Source organism: Apus apus, chromosome 14 (genome assembly GCF_020740795.1).
Source record: "Apus apus isolate bApuApu2 chromosome 14, bApuApu2.pri.cur, whole genome shotgun sequence".
Classification (NCBI taxonomy): domain Eukaryota; kingdom Metazoa; phylum Chordata; class Aves; order Apodiformes; family Apodidae; genus Apus; species Apus apus.
The window spans coordinates 53,506-71,910 of NC_067295.1; the positions used below are offsets into that span (position 1 = coordinate 53,506).

An 18,405-nucleotide genomic window follows, 5' to 3' on the forward strand; every position below is an offset into this window, starting at 1 on the left:
AGGGGACGGGATTGAAAGAATGCCAAAATTAGGTGATAAATTATTATGCATCTGTTGGGAGCACATGATCCTACATGAGATGGGTTGTCGGTAGTGCTAGAGGGCTGCAGACTCTACAAGGCACATCAGAAGAAAACGGAGCGGCTTTCTAAGAGGATGGGAGCTGTCTTTGAGTACGGGAAGGTCTGCGAAAATTGCGCCGAGAAGGCCCCAAGGACTCGTGCTGAGGCTGGCTACACAACGCTTAGAAGTGGAAGGGCTGCTGTCATAGCTTGAAGAGGGCGGTGCCGGAGGGCGAGAGGCTGCTGCGGGGCTCGGGCTGCCGGGCGGTGCCGGCGGGTCGCAGCGCGGGCCAGCGAGGCGCGAGGGGGGGAGCGGGCCCAAGGCGCGGAGCCGCCGCAGGCGCTCGACAGCCAACCGTGCCCAGGCAGCCTCCATCTGGCCGCCACAGAGCGCGGCCTCCTCCCCGCGCACCTGGAGCTGGAAAAGCAGCACGCGGAGGCCAGCCAGGGCTGCTCCGTCTCCTCAGACCTCCTCAGCCGCCAGCGCGGGAGGCCGCGCGGAGCGGGCCTGGCACACGGCCGGGCCCTCCGCCTCGGGTCCTGCGGCCGTCCCCGCGCGGCGCTGGGGCCCAGGGAGCAGGGCGTCTCCAGGACGCGGTACCTACGTATAATGCGTCGGCTGCTCGGTCTGCGGAGACCCGCCGCCCCGCGGCCCAGCTCGCGACACCGACGGCATCTCCCCCGGCGGGCGGCGGCGCGCAGGCGCAACGCGCTGCTTCCGGCCCCGCCCGCCAGCGCGCGCCGCAGCCCGCCGCGCGCTGCCCCGGCGGGAGTCCCGGGAACGGCGGGATCGCCCGAGCCCCGCGGCACCAGCCCCCGCACCCGCCTGGCCTGCTGCACCGCAGGGACCCACCTGACCGGGGCCCGCAGCCCGGCGCGCGCAGCCCGGCGCCGCTGTGCTCGCCGCAGCGCCCGCTGTCCCACCGGCTGCTGACGTGCTGGGGTTTGTTTTCCTTTGCTTTTGTAATTAAGAATTTGAATGGCACAACAACAGCCTTGCATTTTTACATTTGAAAGCTTAAAGAAAATGCCTCTAACTTTGAAGAGAACCAGGTTGTACTAGGAGCTTAGAATCTTCCTCTCCGAGAAGTCTCCAGAGTATGCAAGTTTGAATATCTGAATCTGTAGGAAAAACTAGGTACTACATTGTTCAATAAAACTAGGGGTTTCCTCCGCAATATCACGCAAGCCAATCACTTCGATTCTCCACTAAATTCTTTCCTACTAGTAATGATCACCTAAATACTGCGTGTCTATGAAGTTCTAGTTCAGAAAGCCAACTATGCATTTATAAGGTAATTTGTATGTTATTTAGTGAATTTTTTAAAAGAATCAGAACACAAAGAATCATGTTAACAAGTCATACACTTACAACTGTGTTCAAAATAAGTTGAACGCTATGACTAGCAAAATGTCAAACGAAGGTCACGTTCAGCAGCAATTTTATAGCCTTACAGCTTTGATATTTTAGTAAACCGTGTATGTAAGAGAAATAATCCATGATAGAGAGATGGGTTGTATAAAACGTATTTTCCGATACTAGCTGATTTGTGATACATCCTGTACATACCTCACGTGCAATGAAGGAACTACTCCTTGCAACAGCAGTATAAATTGCTAAGCCAAAACCAGCACAGAAAGCAGAATACATGAAGGAATCGGCTTCCAAGATAAGGCTGCCGACAGGCTGGTAAAACAAGTTTTCCCACGGAAGCGTCCGTGCAGCCTCCGGCCGGGTGAGAGCCGCAGGCTTCGGCAGCTGCCGGGGCCGCCGCGCTCCCGCCTAGTCCTGCCCCCGCAGGGCAGCGCTGCTTCCCGGGGCCGCCTCCGAGGAGCCCGCGACCGGCCCGGAGAACGCCGCTTCCAGCCGCTCGTCCACCTCCGTTTTCTCCCTCAGCACGCACCAGAGCAGCAGCCCCGCGCACAGCAGGCTGAGCGGCAGCACCTTCGCCCACGGCCGCTCGTGGTCGCTGCCCATGGACCGGCCGACGCTCCACACGCGCGGGCTGGCCTTGCTGCCGGAGAACGGGAGGGCCCCCCCGTCCTCGGGATCCGAGCCCGGGGGGCCCCGCCGCGCCAGCCCCCTCCGCGGCCCCAGCAGGCGCAGGCAGCGCCGCGCCCTGCAAAGACACTCGCGTCAGCGGCGGGAACCGGCGGGCCCGGCCCGGCCCCCCGCGCCCCCGCTCACCGCGCGCGGCCCAGCGCCCAGCTCATGCCGCCGCCGGAAGCGGAACGGGCCCGCGGGGGCGGGCGCTGCTGCGCGGCTCCTCCCGCCGCTCGCCGAGCACGGCGGCTCTTTGGTAACGAGCCGGTGTTTCCAGAGCACCTTTGCGCCAGACCGCGAGCAGCCTCCGCGTCCGGCACCGCTTCCCAGAGGGGACGGCGGCCTGAGGGCGGAGCGCAGCGCTGGGGAGCGCTGCTGCCGCGGTCTGCGCGGCAGGCGGCGTGAAAATGGAGTGACATGTTCTTGATACTGTACTTTGACGCGTCTTCCAGCTCTGCGTGGCCGAGGCCGAGCATCTGGAGACAAGGGACGCGCCCCCGCGATGAACATGAAGGAGCCGAGAGCGGAGCCCCGGGCCGGCCGCGGCGGGAGGTGCCCCTGCCCCCGGGCGCTGGCTGCAGAACGTCATTAGATGTAACGAAAATAGATTAAGATAGAATTAAGCTTAGTAGATATTTACTGGAATTATACATTTATATCATAATTTTCTGACTGCTGCATGCTAGCTTGCTAGTTATTTTATTGTATATTTAGTAGAAAGATCCTGAAATGAAATGATGCTTGTGAAACAACGTGCTTTGTGAAATCGACATTCTTGGGTAAATGATTGGCTACGAAACAATCAGTCAGCAACACAGGCACATCCTGTAGACAGAGGGAAGGGTGAACCTTGCGAGTCCAGCCCTGCCTGTGCAAGTCCAGAGACGCCGTTTCTGACACTTCAGAGAACCGGTGCTGATCGGGGCTTACCCGGGCAGTCTGCAGCCCTTCTGCAGGTAAACTCACAACGAACCTGAGGAACTGGGGGCCTTGCAGTTGGAAACTGGAGGACCAGCTAGACTTGCTGCCCAATATTATGCATGTGTCAGAGAAGGGATTAACCAAAGGACACCTCAGAACAACTCCCCCAGCAGACCACCAAAGACCCCCACGTAAGAAGCTTAAAGTGCATGCATAAGGAGAATGCAAATATTATAATGATTTCCAGGAAATCTGATACATATGTATCTCATAGGACAATGTAAGTCTTGCCTGTTGTCACTTAGGGCATGCACCACTTTGAGAACCATCTCTCATGCATCCAGCACTGCAATAAGGAATGCTTGCCTTCTAAAACTTAAAGACAAGTGTTAGAGGGTTCTTTCAGCACCAAATTTTACAGTAACATGGGCAGGTGGATCTAGATGATGTTTAAGGTCCGTTCCAACCCAAACCATTCTATGGTTCTATGACTGGTCTTGAACTATTTTGTATTTACACCACTAGCTACCATGCTTGATGAAAGAAAATAAAAAAGCTGGGACTGGAGACCAGAATCTGCAAACCTATGTCCAATACCAGGCCTTTTTATTACAAATGTTCTCAGAAACAATCCAACTGTCCCCAGTAATGGTGAGCCCTTGCTCCATTATGTTCCCTTTGCTTTAGGGTAGAAATTCAGAAAGTCAAGAATACTTGCAGAATGTAACTTATCTTAGTGCCACGATACATGTTCAACTTGCTGGACGTTCTGTATGAACTCGCTGTTTACCTCCCAAGTTTCTTCATACAGTGTCATTCCAAACTCCCGTATCACCATGCAGGTGCTCATCATCCTTTGACTCATTAAGAACACTTGTCACTGCAGTTGCCAATTTGTGACTTACATGTTCAACACTAGTATTTTCAGCTGTAATATTTAGTTTAAGACACCAGTTATTTCCGCTTTTAAACACCAAAACATTTTTGACACATATTCACTAAATAGTTCTGAAATAAGCCATCTAGAGTAAGCTGTGAATTCTGCTTTTGATTTTACAGTTCTAATCTGCAATAATTACATGAACTAGAAAAGGCAAAAATACTGTGCAAGTTACATAGTTGATAGTTTAAACATGCAGATAAAATGGTTTAGAAAATTTCTAATACAAGTTTTCCCTAGAAAAGAAATTCAACACTTTACAAAGAAACAGAGGAGAAAGCTTCTCAAAACAAACAAAAAAAAGAAGTACGTCACTAATTTTAAGCTTAATTAGCGCAAAGGTTCATTTTTCTCTCGAGGTGCCAATTCTGAACATAAAAGGTGTAAATGTGTGTTCAGGGAAGTTACAACCTCCTTAGACAAATAGTTCATGTAATATTGGGCACGATGGACTGGAGGGAATTGTGGGGTGAGGGGGATAGACAAAAAAAAACAGAACAAAATGAAACCAAAGTAAAAATCCCCAACATGAACAACAAAACCAAAAAACAACTTGTCTGGAATTAATCCAGATAAGCCTTGCTTCTTCAGAGCCAGCACCAAACAGTCTTTCCTTCTAAAAACTACACGTGATATGGTACAGAACTAACAGAAATCAAAGACGGGAAAAAAAAGGTGACAAAGGATAAAAACAACTCAAACAGACAAAGACAACACTTCTAGTGATCACAGGCCTCGTGGTTAACTATGCAAAAAGTGGAGTTATTTAAAAGATGCTTATGAGCTACGCATGCTGTAACGGTGATTTTCATTGGCACCTTAAGTACTGGAGCCAAACTTCAATTACAACAGCAGTCTTTTTCTATAAAGCTAAAAGTTCAAGTCATCAACATATTTTTGAGGGGCAAAATAAGTCCTTTTGTGCAGGAATCAAGACATTATTAAGTACTTATTAAATGCTTCGTCTACTGAATTTTACCTCCATATATAACAGATAATTTACTTCTTGCTGTAACTGAAGCCAACAATGGGGTATTGACATTCTGAACAGACAACAATGAAAAAGAAGGATACCAAAAAACTCACCAGAATTTCCTTGGTATGCAATACCGTGCTGACTTAATAAATCTTTAAGTTTTTTTACTTCTTTAGAAAGTTGCTTGTATTCCTAAGAAAGAGAACACATTTAAACTGGCTCTCCCACTCTCCAAAAGCATACATAAAACAGGAGCTTATAAAAAACAATGGGTTTGTGCATGGCAGGTATAGTTTTTTGCTTATGACATCTTAAACTGCTTATTCCAAGAACAAGGTGTAAGTTTTACGGAAGCAGATGTTTCTAGGTTGCCAAAACAGTGAGTGTTGAAATTAGGAGTGCCTTCTGTAACTATTTGAGTCTACCCTCTAACTAGCATTTTATCATAGCACAAAATTGCATTAATAACTTGGCTAAAGGAGCAGCTTTACTTCATTTTATATCATAATGCTACACTCTGAAAATTTGTCACCTCCTCAACTCTTGACCTAGTAACTTCAGGTTCTCACTTTCAGTAGTTCCTGTTAACTTACAGAGCCAGGGATTGCTCAGTACTTTTGATACAAGCCATGAATCTCAGATCCCAAAGAAGCGCCTTTTTTTCATTGTGTTTTGGTTTCTACAAGAATCAAGAATAAAATCCTATTTAAGATCCTGCAGTTGCCAAAACAGCCACTTCATGTCAATTAAGCCATAATGAAGTACAAGGTATAAAATACTGTATTGTTAACTACTGAAAAAACCAAAAAAGGTGAATATTCCAGCTCCTAATAGTACCACATCAAAATTGTGATCTTTATATAAGTATATTCAGCTTAACCACAGGTTATTTGGTTATATTCAGGAATTACTATGCAGTGTTTTTTCTCTGTGCTATGTTTTCAAATAAAACGGCAACAGCAGCTTCTCCTCTGCATTATAATGAATTAATCCCCTTCCATGCTCTCTTTTTGACGTTCAGCTTGGTCTCTTAGTCTGAGCACACCTTCTACCTCTATTTTCCCCATTTCAATTCTGTTGCAGAAGGGACTGTTCACACACATGAAAGTCCTGCAGAAAGGGACACAGCATAGATCATTCTGCATTTTGCTTGTGTAACAGCCAACACATTATGACACAACTCTGGGTAATTATCCATGGGGAGAAGTGTAAACATTCCCACAGCTGGTTACACATTTATTTTCATCAGTAATTGCTTCCTATTTCCAGACTGGTATTCCCCAGAAAGAGCACTCATCAGATATTCATAACCCAAGCCCCTGTGCTAATTCCTACATACCCTCCTGTCTTCTTATTGGGCATTTAGTTGTGCTAGTTTGGTTTTGACTTTAAAGCTAGGATAAACATGGCAAGTCATTCTGTATGCAGACTGTTACACATTGGAACCAGAAAAGATAATGCCATAGACAGATTTCAGATGAGTCCGAAGAGTATTTGCATAATGCTATCACACTTATGCTGTCATACAGGAAAAAGGTGGCAATTTAATTCCACATTTTAAATATTACACTCTGTACCTTACTGCACTTCTCCACTGTTTCAAATTCCAGACCTATTTTCTGGTTCTGCTTCTCAACTTCCATTTCTTCTGTTGCTTTTAGAAGCCCTGCTTCCTCAAAAATCTCTCTCAAGATTTTCTTGTATCCCTGAAAAATAATGTTTACAAAAGACAATAGATCAATCTACCCAACTCTGGAAAATAAATTGATCCATTCCAAAAAGAGAAACTGCAGACACAGGTTCGGCTATTTGACAGTAACTGTTCTTCAGCAAGTAGAGTTGAAAGACATTAACAAACCTGGTCTGTTACTAGTTCATCATACAGAAGCTGCTCTGCTTCATCCCACTTCCTTTGCAGTGCTTCAGTCAGAGTCGGATAAACTGAAAAATGGAAGTCAAACCATGTGAAAAACAGCAGCACTGTCCTGCAATAAATGCTCCTCTAGTGGCATGCAAATATATAGTATCTAATGCCTTTAAGAGTTGGGGTTAAACTTAAATTCCACTCCATGCATCTAAAATTTCTGGAGAATGCCACCAACCAACATTTTTTCTCTTATTTCCAGCTAAAAGTTGTTATATGTCTTTGCTGACTGTAATTCTGCGTGCTTCCTTTTTGTAATGCAAGTAAATGTGCAGCTACAACAGCACTGATTCCTATGACCAGTTCAAGGAAAAGGCAGAATATCACTCACATGGTCTGCAAGAGCAATTACAATTTATTTGGGAAATACGTATGTGCTATAATGATTGGGATTTAAAATATACTTTGTATTATATGTTACATTTAGTACTCATTTATATCAAGTTAAAAACTAGAAAAAGCTAAACATTTACACTCTGAGGTTGGCATAATACGCCAGCTACTCTATACACAAATTATATTCTAAATCTTACCTAGAAGAGCGTGGGGATGACACACAAGAGGAGTCTCAAATGTCAGAGAGTAAACACAAGTAGTTGGCTCAGACACATAAGCCAATTTGTTGCTTTTTCCACAAACAAGACGAACCTAAACATCAGTGAAAGCCAAGATGAGCAAAACACCTCCACATTAAACAGGACCAGCACTGATGATCAATTTGCTGTCTTCAAGTGCTATCAGATGTACATACTGTACATACTGTCATGTCAAATCTTTAAGTGCAAAACCATCTTCAAATTATTTTATCAAATGTGAAAATTGCTTCCTCTAATGAAAAATTATCCCCTTGGCTAACATTCATTATTCCGTGGACTCCCAAGCACTGCATTTGCACAGAAGAGTGAGTAAAAAGAAGAATGAACAGGACACCCTTTAGAACCTCATCTGACACAAGCATAATTAACAAATTTTAGTTCTGACCAATGTACTAAATAAAGAGAACAATAAACATCTAGGTTGTAGGAACCTGTGTTCTCCTCTAAACTTGCAGCACCGGCATTTTCTATCTGTTCAAAACTAAAAGCCAATGAAAGCCTGAACCTCAGTATCAAAAGTCATACAAAAATAGTAATTATTTCTGCAGCTCCTTATGGGAGAGAAAGATGTTAACGAGGCACTTTCATTACAGTACAGAGTATTTTCACCTTGGCCAAGATATTTCGCCCCTTATCCCACCTTCACATTAGTTATTATTCCAACTATATATCCCTCTCTCTTAAGAATTGTATTGTCATCCATCATTGTGATAGCTAGGCATCTTCAACACAAAAGGCAGCCGGTTGTGAACTATGTGGTATCTTTAACTCTTCAAGAATAATGATCTACACCACCAGAAAGGTGAGGTTTAATTCATTTTATCTGTACAACACACTGAAATGGGAGGTAGAAAAAATTAATGAATAAAAAGGTAAAGCACGTATGCAAATCATGTGCTACATTTTGGGCATGTCTTAGACATCCTTCCCTACCTTTCTAGTTCAATAGTTACTTGGCACAAGCTGAATGTGAAAAGGAACATTTTAACCACTCAACAAAATAAGAATTTTTACTTTTCCTTTAAAATGTACTCATACCAGCATCTGTTTTTCTTGAATTGGTTCCTCTGCCACTCCCATGTATTTGATTCCTTCCTTAATTCTCCCTGCATGCCCTCTGCTCTTGCTTTAACACCTTCCTTGTTGCTAACTGCCTAATTCTTTTCTCCCCTTTTTCCTGGATGTTCTTAACACTACAGGCTTGCATCTTGAATTCAATAAATAGCTCCTTTTCTTTATTTTTCCTGACAAAAATTACAGAGCACTGTATGTTTCCACAGTAGCGATAACACCAGAATATTCCACGCTATCAAGGAAAAATGAGTGAAGAGTAACCAATAACAATACATAATTTATTCAACATTTATATTGATTTTAGCTTTCCTCCTCCATCCATTCACCTAATTGCTACAGGAACCCATCTTTATGTTTTATATCACATCTCAAATGATGACTTCTTCAAGGTAGGAATGCTTCACTCCATAGAGTGTCATGTGTGCAGAGAGTCATGCTATCTGAATTAGCATAGTCTAGGTTATTATACCTTTGTCTGTCTGCTTTTAGTTTCACACGAGTCTCCTTCCCTCATCCACATTCCAACAAAAGTGTTGTTGTCAATTTCCCATTCATGCCAGATTCTGAAAAAACAGGACATAATTTTATTTTAAGTTACTGGGAAGAGAAAGGTGAACTGTCAGGAAGAAAAACAGGAATACCTTTACATCATGTTCAATTTAACGGTATATACTTTATTTTTGTTGCCTTAGTGTTTTCATTTCTTACACCTGAGACTTTATAAACAGTGTAGTTTGTTATCCAGGCAGCTATATAGGGCATATCAACATTATTTTGAGAGCACAGTTCAGGATCAGCTTTCAGTCTGGAAACTACTTGCACTTATAAATCTGTGTTTAAATCCAATAAAATTTGGATCTTACAGATTGATCCCACAGTCAGTGCCATTATGCTAAGTTGTCTGTGCAACTGAGATTATTTGCAGGATTTTTAGTGCTGGTGAGAGCACCTACAAAAACTAGTCTCTACTTCTGCTAGCCCTAAGGCAAATGATACCCTCAGTGTCTTGATGTAGCCTTTTCCTGTCATATTGGCTCACAAATTACTGTGCACATAGGAAGGAAAACAAAAAAAAAAGACATCTATATATAAAATATTTATAAAGGCAGTAACTTTAAAGTAGTCCTCTAATGTATAATTAAATTTATTTTAGGAAGGTCTTATGATTTGGGTATTCTGGGGTCTTTGAATTCTTTGGGATACTTTTTTGGGTCTATACTAAATCTTTTATTGACTTTATTAAATATGTTTTACACATTAGGCATAAAGCACTAATTTCACTTTGTGAGGTGATATTCAACTCAAGGAGAAAACAGTTAACAGACATGAAATCTTTGTCAATATAAGCTGTAGTAATACATTATTGAATTTCTCACATGTACATATCATACCTGCAGTTGCCACTGGTTATTAGTATTTCTCAACACAAAATCACAAATTTTTCAAGACAGAACATTGTTGTGCGTAATGCCTTGGGAACTACAATGACCTATGCTGACCAATAAGAGAAACTTAATTTTTAAACTCCTTTTTGACAATCTATAAAATGGTCTGCTAACAACGTGGGTAAAACTTCAAGCCTCACCCTAAAATCCCACTGTAGGCATTCCATCGAAAAGTCTGCTCATGCTGAGTGACATTATGGAAAGGACAAAACTCATATTTGTACCTTAAAAGAAAACAAAAAAAGGACATTTCAGACTGAAATAAAAAACTAGTTAGTTCCTAATAAACATATAGAATCAAATATCCAGATCCATTACTCACGTGGATTCCACAAAACTGAAACACTTGCCAGCAAGCCTAAATAGATGTGCAGGGCCTAAAAACATTGCAAAATGACATCAAAGAAGAATAATGTTTTAGTTAAATTTAAGCAAATTACTGTGGTGACAAAATTACAAGAATGATATGACAAATTTAGTTTTCCTCTATACATAAGGAAAAATATATATAAACCTCTTTCTACAATACAAGAAACCTGTATACAAGCAAATATTTGGAGGCCAGATCCACACAAGGAATCATGAGTGATCTTGCTCAACTCTAACACTGAAATCAGTAGAACTCTTGCTTGGCAGCTGTCTGTCCCCAGAATTATCAAGTTTATACTAATAAAGTATATCTGCTCACAATAGCAAGAATGCAGCATATGTAAGTTTCACTGATATTCTCAAATATTACAGATATTCCTTTTGACAGTTTGCCTTCACAGTCTGATCCAGTTAGTGTTCAACAAGATAAATCTTTTACTGTCAGACAGGTCAGCAGTTACAATCCAACCCTGTAGAATTGACCAGTCCAGAATCCAAGACAGGTAACGGCTCATTCAAAAATGAGCCAAAACTTCTCAACTATGTGCTACGGGGGTATTCCAGCATCTGTTGTTTAAGGTAGCTTTGCATGGAATGGTATTTGTGAGGAAAAGAGAAGAAAAGAGATTACAAAGCAAATAAAACTTCACCCTGGATTCTACTTCCCCCTGCCAGGAATGCCTATGTCCTTCTTCCAGGGATCTAGACAAGCAACCCTAGAAGCACAGATCAGCAGGATCGTGCCCTCTGGATTGTCCCAACCACTGAGATACAGGCAGGTCCTCTTTCCCATTTGATTTTTCTGACTGTATGATCTTGCATTTCATCCCAGATTATCATAGTCTGTATCAAAGGGCTGGCCCCTCTACCATCTGCAATCTGTGCGTTAGTGATTGGGATGCTCCTCCCACAGAGGAAGAAAAGCAAATGTGAATGTCTCTGAGGAACACATGAAACTCATGCCTCTGTATCCTGGGCAGATGCTCTGAAAGAAGTTATAGTAACTATTGCCCCACCTGCCTTGTAAAACAAATAAACAAACAAATAAATAAAATAGAACAAGTAAGGTTTGCATCCTAAAGATATAATTGTGCATGCCCCAAATTCCAGTTCCACAGACACTCCCAATTTTTGGCTACACAGAAGTTCTCACATCCAGGAAAGGAGGATTCCTAGCATATTGTCCTTTTAACTATTTTCCTGCTATTTTTGGCATTTTTCCATTCAGCATTCCAGCTATTACTAATCCCATTTCTAACTATTTCACTTTTCACAAACAGAACATGCAGAATTTATATATTTGATTTGGACTTACAAAATGTGACAGAAGACCTTAAGTATATTCCCATTCACCATCACCATACCAAAATGCCTTTACTGAACCTGAACCTGGTTAAAGTCTGTGCCTAAGGTTAGCAGAGAGACAAAGTTATTTCCCTTTGCTTACTCCTTGCATTCAGTGTTTATTTTACCTACTGGTCTCCATATATGCTCTAGAACTTTTTAGATTCCTGTTTGTGTTACTAAAGCAGTGCACTTACATCGCAGCACCCAGCCTGTGCGTGTGAAAAGGAGCCTCTGTGATATGTTCCAAGACTACTCTTAGGACTTTTATAAAAACATTTTTGTATATGAAGTACGATCAGATGATGGGATAACTTTTATATAACAATCTCAAGGATGTCAGGGATTGTTTCAAGAAGAAAAAGATACTTAGTAAGGATGAGAAGAATCTGTGACTGGCTCCAAAAACACAGAATAAAACATAGGGATAACACTGCGGCCAAAGAGCACCGGGACACGGAACACCGAAGAGGTTAATTTAATTTTTAACACTTCAGAAGCACAAAAAATGTATTTGCTTACAACTATTTTCCATGATGCTCATAAAAAGACAAGTAAAATGAGTCGTTGTCTGCATAAAGTCAGAGTAGCCGATTCTGCAAATGACCGTCACTAAACGATGAAAAAAAAGGAAACGCTTCAATGTACCTGACACGGCAGACGGTGACACCTTCGGCTGCAGCCTGTTGGTCTGAGGCAAGAACGGGTTGTTCAGCCTGTGGGAAGAAGGACAGTGCCCGTGCAGCGCCGAGCTGCGCGCCCGGCGGCGGCTCCAGCCCCCCCGCCCGAGGGCCCCGCGGAGCCGCCCGGCCCGGGGGGCTGCGGGACGCGGCGGCGGAGACGTACCCGAACGTGTTCGGCTCCTCCACAATCTTCATCTTCCCTGCCGAGGCGCAGAACCCTGCCGAGCAGAGCAGGTGTCGGTGCCTGCCGGGCGGGCCCCGCGCCCCGCGCCCCGCGCCCCGCGCCCCGCGCCCCGCGCCCCGCGCCCCGCGCCCCGCGCCCCGCGCCCCGCGCCCCGCGCCCCGCGCCCCGCGCCCCGCGCCCCGCGCTCACCCAGAGCCGCCCCGCGCCCGCCCCGCGCTCACCCAGAGCCGCCCCCAGCACCAGCCGCGCGGCCGCCATCGCCGCTTCCGCGGGAACCGGAAGGCGCGGGGCCCGGGAGCGGCGGGGCCTGGGAGGCCGCATGGAGCGCGGCCCGGGAGCCGCCCCGCGCAGGGGCGGCCGGCGCGGCGCGCGAGGCCTGGACGCCTTCGCGGCGGAAGCGGAGGCCGCGCTGAGAGGTGCGGGGCGGTGCGGGGCGGTGCGGGGCTGCCGGGCCGGGCGGCCGCCGGGCTCTAACGCGCGTCTGCTCTTTCAGCCTGCCTGGAGGGCGAGGGGAGCGCGGGGGGCGGCCCGGAGGCGAAGGTCCCGTGTCCTCTCGCCATGTGGGAGCTCGGGCACTGCGACCCCAAGAGGTGCACCGGGAGGAAACTGGCCCGCAAAGGGCTGCTGCGGACCCTGCGCCTCCGCCAGCGCTTCCCGGGGCTCGTCCTTAGCCCTCTGGCCACCGAGTACGTCTCTCCCGCTGACCGGTACGTCCCGGCGGGGCCCGGGTGACCCCGCTGCCTGCCCGCGACAGAGCGACCTGCCGTGATGGGGTAACGGGAGAAAACCTCAACCACGGAGGAAACTTGACCTTCCTGTTACACCACACGGTTGCATAAACATGAGGGATAGAGCAGTTTTGTTAAATCAGGTTAGCATTTTTGTACAGCTGGTATTTGGGGAGAAAAGCATCTGTAGATGCCAGTGAGAAATCACAGAATGGGGGTTGGAGGTTGACGTGTTCAGAACCGCGGGCTGACAGCTTCTGGATCTTCTGTGATTCCATGCTCAAGTTCTAGCAAAACCCGATGCCTTAATTAGAAAACTTACTTGGAGGGAACATTGGGAATTGCCTTTAAATGTGCCTGCAGAATTTTTATAAAGATGTACTCACTCATATAAGGGATTAGAAGCTAGTGAACATAAATCTGAACTTTTGTGTATTTGTAAGAACGTGAATGTTACTCTTAACTATGCTCTTCTGTCACATTTTTAATCAACAATTTTGCACATTGTTTGAAACATATGGATAAATCTTTTTTGCCACATGCATATCTGGAGGAAAAACCTTATTCTTCTCTCGCTGCATCTGTCTTTTAGCCTATTATAAAACATACACATTTTGATTGACAAAAGGAGGGGCTGTATGTGAATTTGTTGCCAGTATAGTGTCAGCTGTAATTCTCACTTTAATTTATGTTATCAATACAATGATAAGAACTTTTCAAACACAGTGGTGTTTCTTCTTCCAGGCATGTCATTGCTCAGCGTGGAATTGCAGTCATAGATTGCTCATGGGCCAAGTTAGAAGAAACTCCCTTTAACAGAATGAGAGGAGGTCACCCACGGCTGCTGCCTTACTTGGTGGCTGCAAATCCTGTCAACTACGGTCGGCCGTGCAAGCTGTCCTGCGTGGAGGCTTTTGCTGCAGCTTTTTGCATTGCTGGTAGGCTGGGATGTGTCTGAAGTGCCATGTTACCAGCAGTCCTTACATCTTTCATAAATCAGACAAGATGATCTGCAGTAGAACAAACTGCAATGCTGTGCCACTGGTCATCACTGCTGAGTTTGGAATCAGATTGTCTAGCTTTCTTCCAAGAACTTTAATCTGGTAGCATCAAGGTATCTGTGGGGTGTTTGTGTCAGTTACTGAGCAGGACACAAACTGATGACCCTGGTTTTGTCAGGATGGCACTTAATGTTAGAAAAACTGTTTTTAAAAGCCAGAGAAGACAGAGCATGAACCTTTAGGCACCTTTGTCTTAATGAGAGGTAACAGCTGTCTGTTACCAGGTTGGGTTCTTGTTAAGAACAAAAGAAATTGCTCCCTCTTGTGATATTTTGAAAAATCATCACAGAACTTCATTGACAATTGAAGAGATGTGTCTACTACACTGCAGACAAATCTTACCTTCCAAAAATACTGTATGAACAACTGCTCCCTTACTGGAGGACTGTGGTAGCTAGAGCATGAATCATTCCTTACCTGTACAAAAGGTTTTTATAAAACACACTAGAAGACTATGAACTTTTCTTGGATTCAGTTAAGATACTGCAAGGTAAACCAAAGTTTGAAAAGACTTTTAATATTTTTTAATGATTGAGTCCCTGAACACAGAAAAAATGCTGGCAAATATCTCACTATTGTAGGGAAACAAAGGCATGTACTGAACTTCTAAAGCTGTAAACTGAGTGACATCTCACTGAAAAAGAAAACATATTTTCTGTTTTAGGATTCCCAGACCTAGCCACAATTCTTCTAAGGAAATTTAAGTGGGGTGAGTCATTTATTGACTTGAACAAAAATCTCCTGGAAAAATATGCAGCCTGTCATTGCCAGGAAGAAGTGCTGAGAGTTGAAAAGGACTTTTTAGCCAGTGTCCAAGAAAAAAAAGATGAAGAAATAGGTAAGAAAAAACACACACCACAAACACTCTTATTCCTAACTAGTTTCTGAACAATCCATTTAATATCATACTGACAAGGTAGAAGATAACAGCTTCGCTGTGTTGTTCTATCTTTATACCATGTATTCTTCTTACAAGTAAGTTTGCGTATTTTTTTCTACTCAAAAAGCTGAAAACAGCTAAAGCAATTTAATGCATATAGTAGTATATTCACAGCTGACCTGTGAAGCAGCTGCCCTGATTAAAGATAGTGGAGAAATAAGGATTAAAAAGAAGATATTATGCTGTCACAGTTTAACAAGCTTCCTCATTTCATCTACAGATGCTAAAATTGGAGTATGAGTGAAAAGAACAGTAATTCAGGAGGATTGTAAAGAAAAATAAGTTAGCTAAACATAAACTTAAGACCTTTAATGGATATGTTTATATGGTCCCTAATTAAGTTGTTTAAAATGAGATGTATAGAGATAATGAAAAGAGTTTATAATAAGTATGTTCCCTAAATCTGCCAGTAACAATGTTACCATTATTTCAGGCTATAATCACAGGTGGGTGCTTGGTCTCATTCAAGGCAGCATAAAAAAAAGCCAAATAAAATTATCAATAACACATTAAGAGAGATGCTCCCAATTAATGTCTTCCTTTCACAGTGTTGAAGTCCCTTAAAAATAGTCCAGGGCATCACACTGTAAAGAGATGGTAGGCTGCCTCTAGTTTCTCTGAACTTTCATCTTTTTACCATAACATGCTAGGCTGAGTGAAATAATCCTGTTGTGTGACAGAAGCCTAACTATTGTTACATTACAGTGAAGATAGCTCTTAAGGGGCAACACTACTGTGCTAAACAAAGTACACTTACACCCACAGTCCTGTGTATTTTCTGGATGGACTGTGGTACCACAGCTGTCATGCCTTGTTTGATTTTTCTGAGGCAGGTTCTCTCCAGCTGTGTAAGCAAAAGCAAATCTAGCCCTTACTCAGCAAGAGCTAGACCTGGACAGCTGTACTTCACTTCTCAGTAAGCATGAACTAACTAGATAACCCTTTTAGAACTAACCCATGTTTTCTTACCAAAAGTCTTAGAAAAATGATGTGTAGAGCCTGACTAGATAGCTACTGAACCCCTTGGGGGAGAGGAGGCACAAAGGGCGTGGAAAAGAGTGAAAAGACTAGAATGGCAGGGGCAGGACTTTGCAGTTGTTTCTCACCTCCTTTGGTTTCTGATCAGACAACATGGTAAAACTTACCAGAAAGCTGAACCACACTTCTTATGCCTCCCCCACCTTGCCAATAATCTTCTTTTTAAATATGAATGAAGGCAGACCATTAAAATATGCCCTTTTCATTAGTGTGTGCATTTTTTCCTTCTTTTTTCCAGATCCATTTGATGTTGACTCAGGAAAAGAATTTTCTAATCCTAACAGACCCATCCATTCCCCAGGGTAACAAAGTTTAATTTAAGTACTGTTTTCTTATTATAAGGTGTTACACTTTCATAATCCTGAAAAATGTTTCCAGACTAGCACAAAGCAGTGAAGAATCTGAGGAGGACAGCACGAGCACTCCAGACGATGCCACTGAAAGTGATGAGAACAGTCCAGAAGATGATAGTAAAGTTGCTGCAACAACAGCCAATCAATCAACTCCTGAAAAATAAAAAAAAACCCAACCAACCAAAATACCCCACATACCACAAGGAAATAAAAACAACCCAAAACCATCCCAAAGAGTTGTAACATATTCTATAAAGACATTTTATTGTGAACAGTTAAGTGTGGCTCATTTACCTGTAGTTGGTACTTAGCAAATACCTTTCTTTAGGTGAACCTCAGGCTAGATGTGGGTTTATAGGTCTATTTATGCATATAAAGGCCTCAAACTATTTAATTTTTAGATACTTGTTTATGGAACGCCAATTATTATGTAAAAAGACTGAAGCTTAGTTACATGTTAAAAAAACACCGTATTCTCATCAGTGTGGTTTACAGGGATTACACTTTCACCTAATAGTACATTTAAGTAAACCCTTCTAACTTCTGGGCTATATTTCACCTCGAAAACATGACTACCTTATTACCCTAAGTACCTACAACATCAGGAGCGTCTGACTTTTTGCAGGCTTGAGCCTGCCATATGTTTTTCAACTACTTCATCTAGTTTAGGGTAAAACTGACTAGCCAAACTTAAAAGGAAAAACAATGCTTCCTGGAATTACTTCGAACTTCCCAGAATGGCTTTTCAGTAACTTTGCATGCAGGGTTTTTTTATTTACTCTCAAACACAGTCCTAAGCAATGTACAGTGTTTTGACACTTTTAATTCAAACTGTACCATAAAACTTCAGACCACAGGTTCAGCAGTGCTGCCTCCTGCATGCATTCTCATGACTTGAAGTGGCAATCTACCAAGTCAGAAATAAAGCCTGACCCTTAAAGAGTTGAGTCAGAGATTCTCATTAGCACTTGTACCTTAGTTCACTTTTCCAGATGCCTGCCAGTCTGTATAGTGAAAGTGCCATGTTAGCAGTTGTTTTCTGTACATTTACACAGAATGTTCTTCTAAGTTTCCAGCACCCAATTGAACTTCAGCAACCCTTCAGTAGAACTGGAGAACCTGAGGAGAATTCAGACTTGTTACCTTCATGTGCAGAAGTTCAAGACATGGCCAGATTTTGACCTCTTAACCCTCTTCTGCTAGAGATGAAATGCTACTAGCCCTACTGGAGCTGGAATTGGGAGTCAGTGTAGCAGTTTTAGTGGTACAAATGTTCCATTTCCCTTTGAAAAGAAAAAAAGAAGCCCAAGTAAATTAATCTTTAACTCAGTTTGTCAATTACCCACTTTCCTACCCCAAACATATTAAGTCTCCCAACCAGCTGTTGTAACTGATTTCTAGATAGTGACAAGGAAGCAATCCTGCACAATTTTTAAAGAACTAAGAACGTGAAGGTGTTCACTATTCTGATTTATGGGTATGCTTTTATGACATAAAGCTATTGCAACCAAATGCAGACAAGCAGAACAGATCTGAGAACAGAGCTGTGCCACAGAATAACTTACATCTCTAGCAGTAGCCGTTTTTTTAATAACAAAAGCACTGAAGAAGCTACAGCCCAGATGGAACAAAGCTTTTCACACTTCATCTGTTTTGCAGAATGACTTGACTAAAAATACAATAAAAAGCAGTGAAAATTTAATAGAGGGTGTATCAGCTTGAC

At 43.5% G+C, this 18,405-nt stretch overlaps 4 protein-coding genes across 8 annotated transcripts in view; 1 reads left to right on the top strand and 3 right to left on the bottom strand.

The window, feature by feature from the left end:
• The window catches only part of UNKL (unk like zinc finger), a 46,538-nt gene extending 45,795 nt beyond the window's left edge, over window positions 1–743 (bottom strand). For 4 of the 5 annotated variants that reach the window (XM_051632556.1, XM_051632558.1, XM_051632555.1 and 1 more), the window contains exon 1: window positions 668–743. In XM_051632556.1, the coding sequence (XP_051488516.1) occupies window positions 668–738 (71 nt within the window). In that variant the 5' untranslated portion in view covers window positions 739–743. The remainder of the gene's footprint in view (window positions 1–667) is intronic. The other variant, XM_051632566.1, reaches the window with a different exon arrangement.
• Window positions 744–1,349: 606 nt separating this feature from the next.
• LOC127390698 (protein CCSMST1) lies at window positions 1,350–3,530 on the bottom strand. The gene is made up of 2 exons (XM_051632569.1): window positions 2,251–3,530; window positions 1,350–2,182 (listed from the first exon to the last, which is right to left on the bottom strand). Exons 1-2 carry the CDS (start codon window positions 2,580–2,582, stop codon window positions 1,846–1,848), a joined length of 669 nt encoding a protein of 222 aa, XP_051488529.1. The 5' UTR covers window positions 2,583–3,530; the 3' UTR covers window positions 1,350–1,845.
• Window positions 3,531–3,616: 86 nt separating this feature from the next.
• GNPTG (N-acetylglucosamine-1-phosphate transferase subunit gamma) lies at window positions 3,617–12,883 on the bottom strand. Its single transcript, XM_051632567.1, has 11 exons — window positions 12,784–12,883; window positions 12,542–12,596; window positions 12,344–12,411; window positions 10,305–10,359; window positions 10,123–10,206; window positions 9,007–9,100; window positions 7,401–7,515; window positions 6,802–6,884; window positions 6,521–6,649; window positions 5,054–5,135; window positions 3,617–3,955 (listed from the first exon to the last, which is right to left on the bottom strand). Exons 1-11 carry the CDS (start codon window positions 12,881–12,883, stop codon window positions 3,831–3,833), a joined length of 990 nt encoding a protein of 329 aa, XP_051488527.1. The 3' UTR covers window positions 3,617–3,830.
• Window positions 12,882–16,954, top strand: TSR3 (TSR3 ribosome maturation factor). Its single transcript, XM_051632568.1, has 6 exons — window positions 12,882–12,978; window positions 13,056–13,269; window positions 14,035–14,228; window positions 15,016–15,189; window positions 16,568–16,631; window positions 16,708–16,954. The coding sequence occupies exons 1-6, from the start codon at window positions 12,882–12,884 to the stop codon at window positions 16,844–16,846; spliced, it is 882 nt and encodes a 293-aa protein (XP_051488528.1). The 3' UTR covers window positions 16,847–16,954.
• The last annotated feature ends 1,451 nt before the right edge of the window (window positions 16,955–18,405 follow it).

What these genes read in the sequence shown, in the direction of transcription:
- LOC127390698 (XM_051632569.1), bottom strand. Translation starts at nt 2,582, where the DNA reads ATGCTCGGCCTCGGCCACGCAGAGCTGGAAGACGCGTCAAAGTACAGT. An exon ending in TGGGCGCTGGGCCGCGCGCG is followed by an intron (nt 2,183 to 2,250) that starts GTGAGCGGGGGC and finishes GTGTCTTTGCAG; the next exon opens with GGCGCGGCGCTGCCTGCGCC.
- GNPTG (XM_051632567.1), bottom strand. Translation starts at nt 12,883, where the DNA reads ATGCGGCCTCCCAGGCCCCGCCGCTCCCGGGCCCCGCGCCTTCCGGTT. An exon ending in GAGGAGCCGAACACGTTCGG is followed by an intron (nt 12,412 to 12,541) that starts GTACGTCTCCGC and finishes TTCTTCCCACAG; the next exon opens with GCTGAACAACCCGTTCTTGC. An exon ending in CAGTGGAGAAGTGCAGTAAG is followed by an intron (nt 5,136 to 6,520) that starts GTACAGAGTGTA and finishes TCTCTTTCTTAG; the next exon opens with GAATACAAGCAACTTTCTAA.
- TSR3 (XM_051632568.1), top strand. Translation starts at nt 12,882, where the DNA reads ATGGAGCGCGGCCCGGGAGCCGCCCCGCGCAGGGGCGGCCGGCGCGGC. An exon ending in AGCGGAGGCCGCGCTGAGAG is followed by an intron (nt 12,979 to 13,055) that starts GTGCGGGGCGGT and finishes CTGCTCTTTCAG; the next exon opens with CCTGCCTGGAGGGCGAGGGG. An exon ending in TACGTCTCTCCCGCTGACCG is followed by an intron (nt 13,270 to 14,034) that starts GTACGTCCCGGC and finishes TTCTTCTTCCAG; the next exon opens with GCATGTCATTGCTCAGCGTG.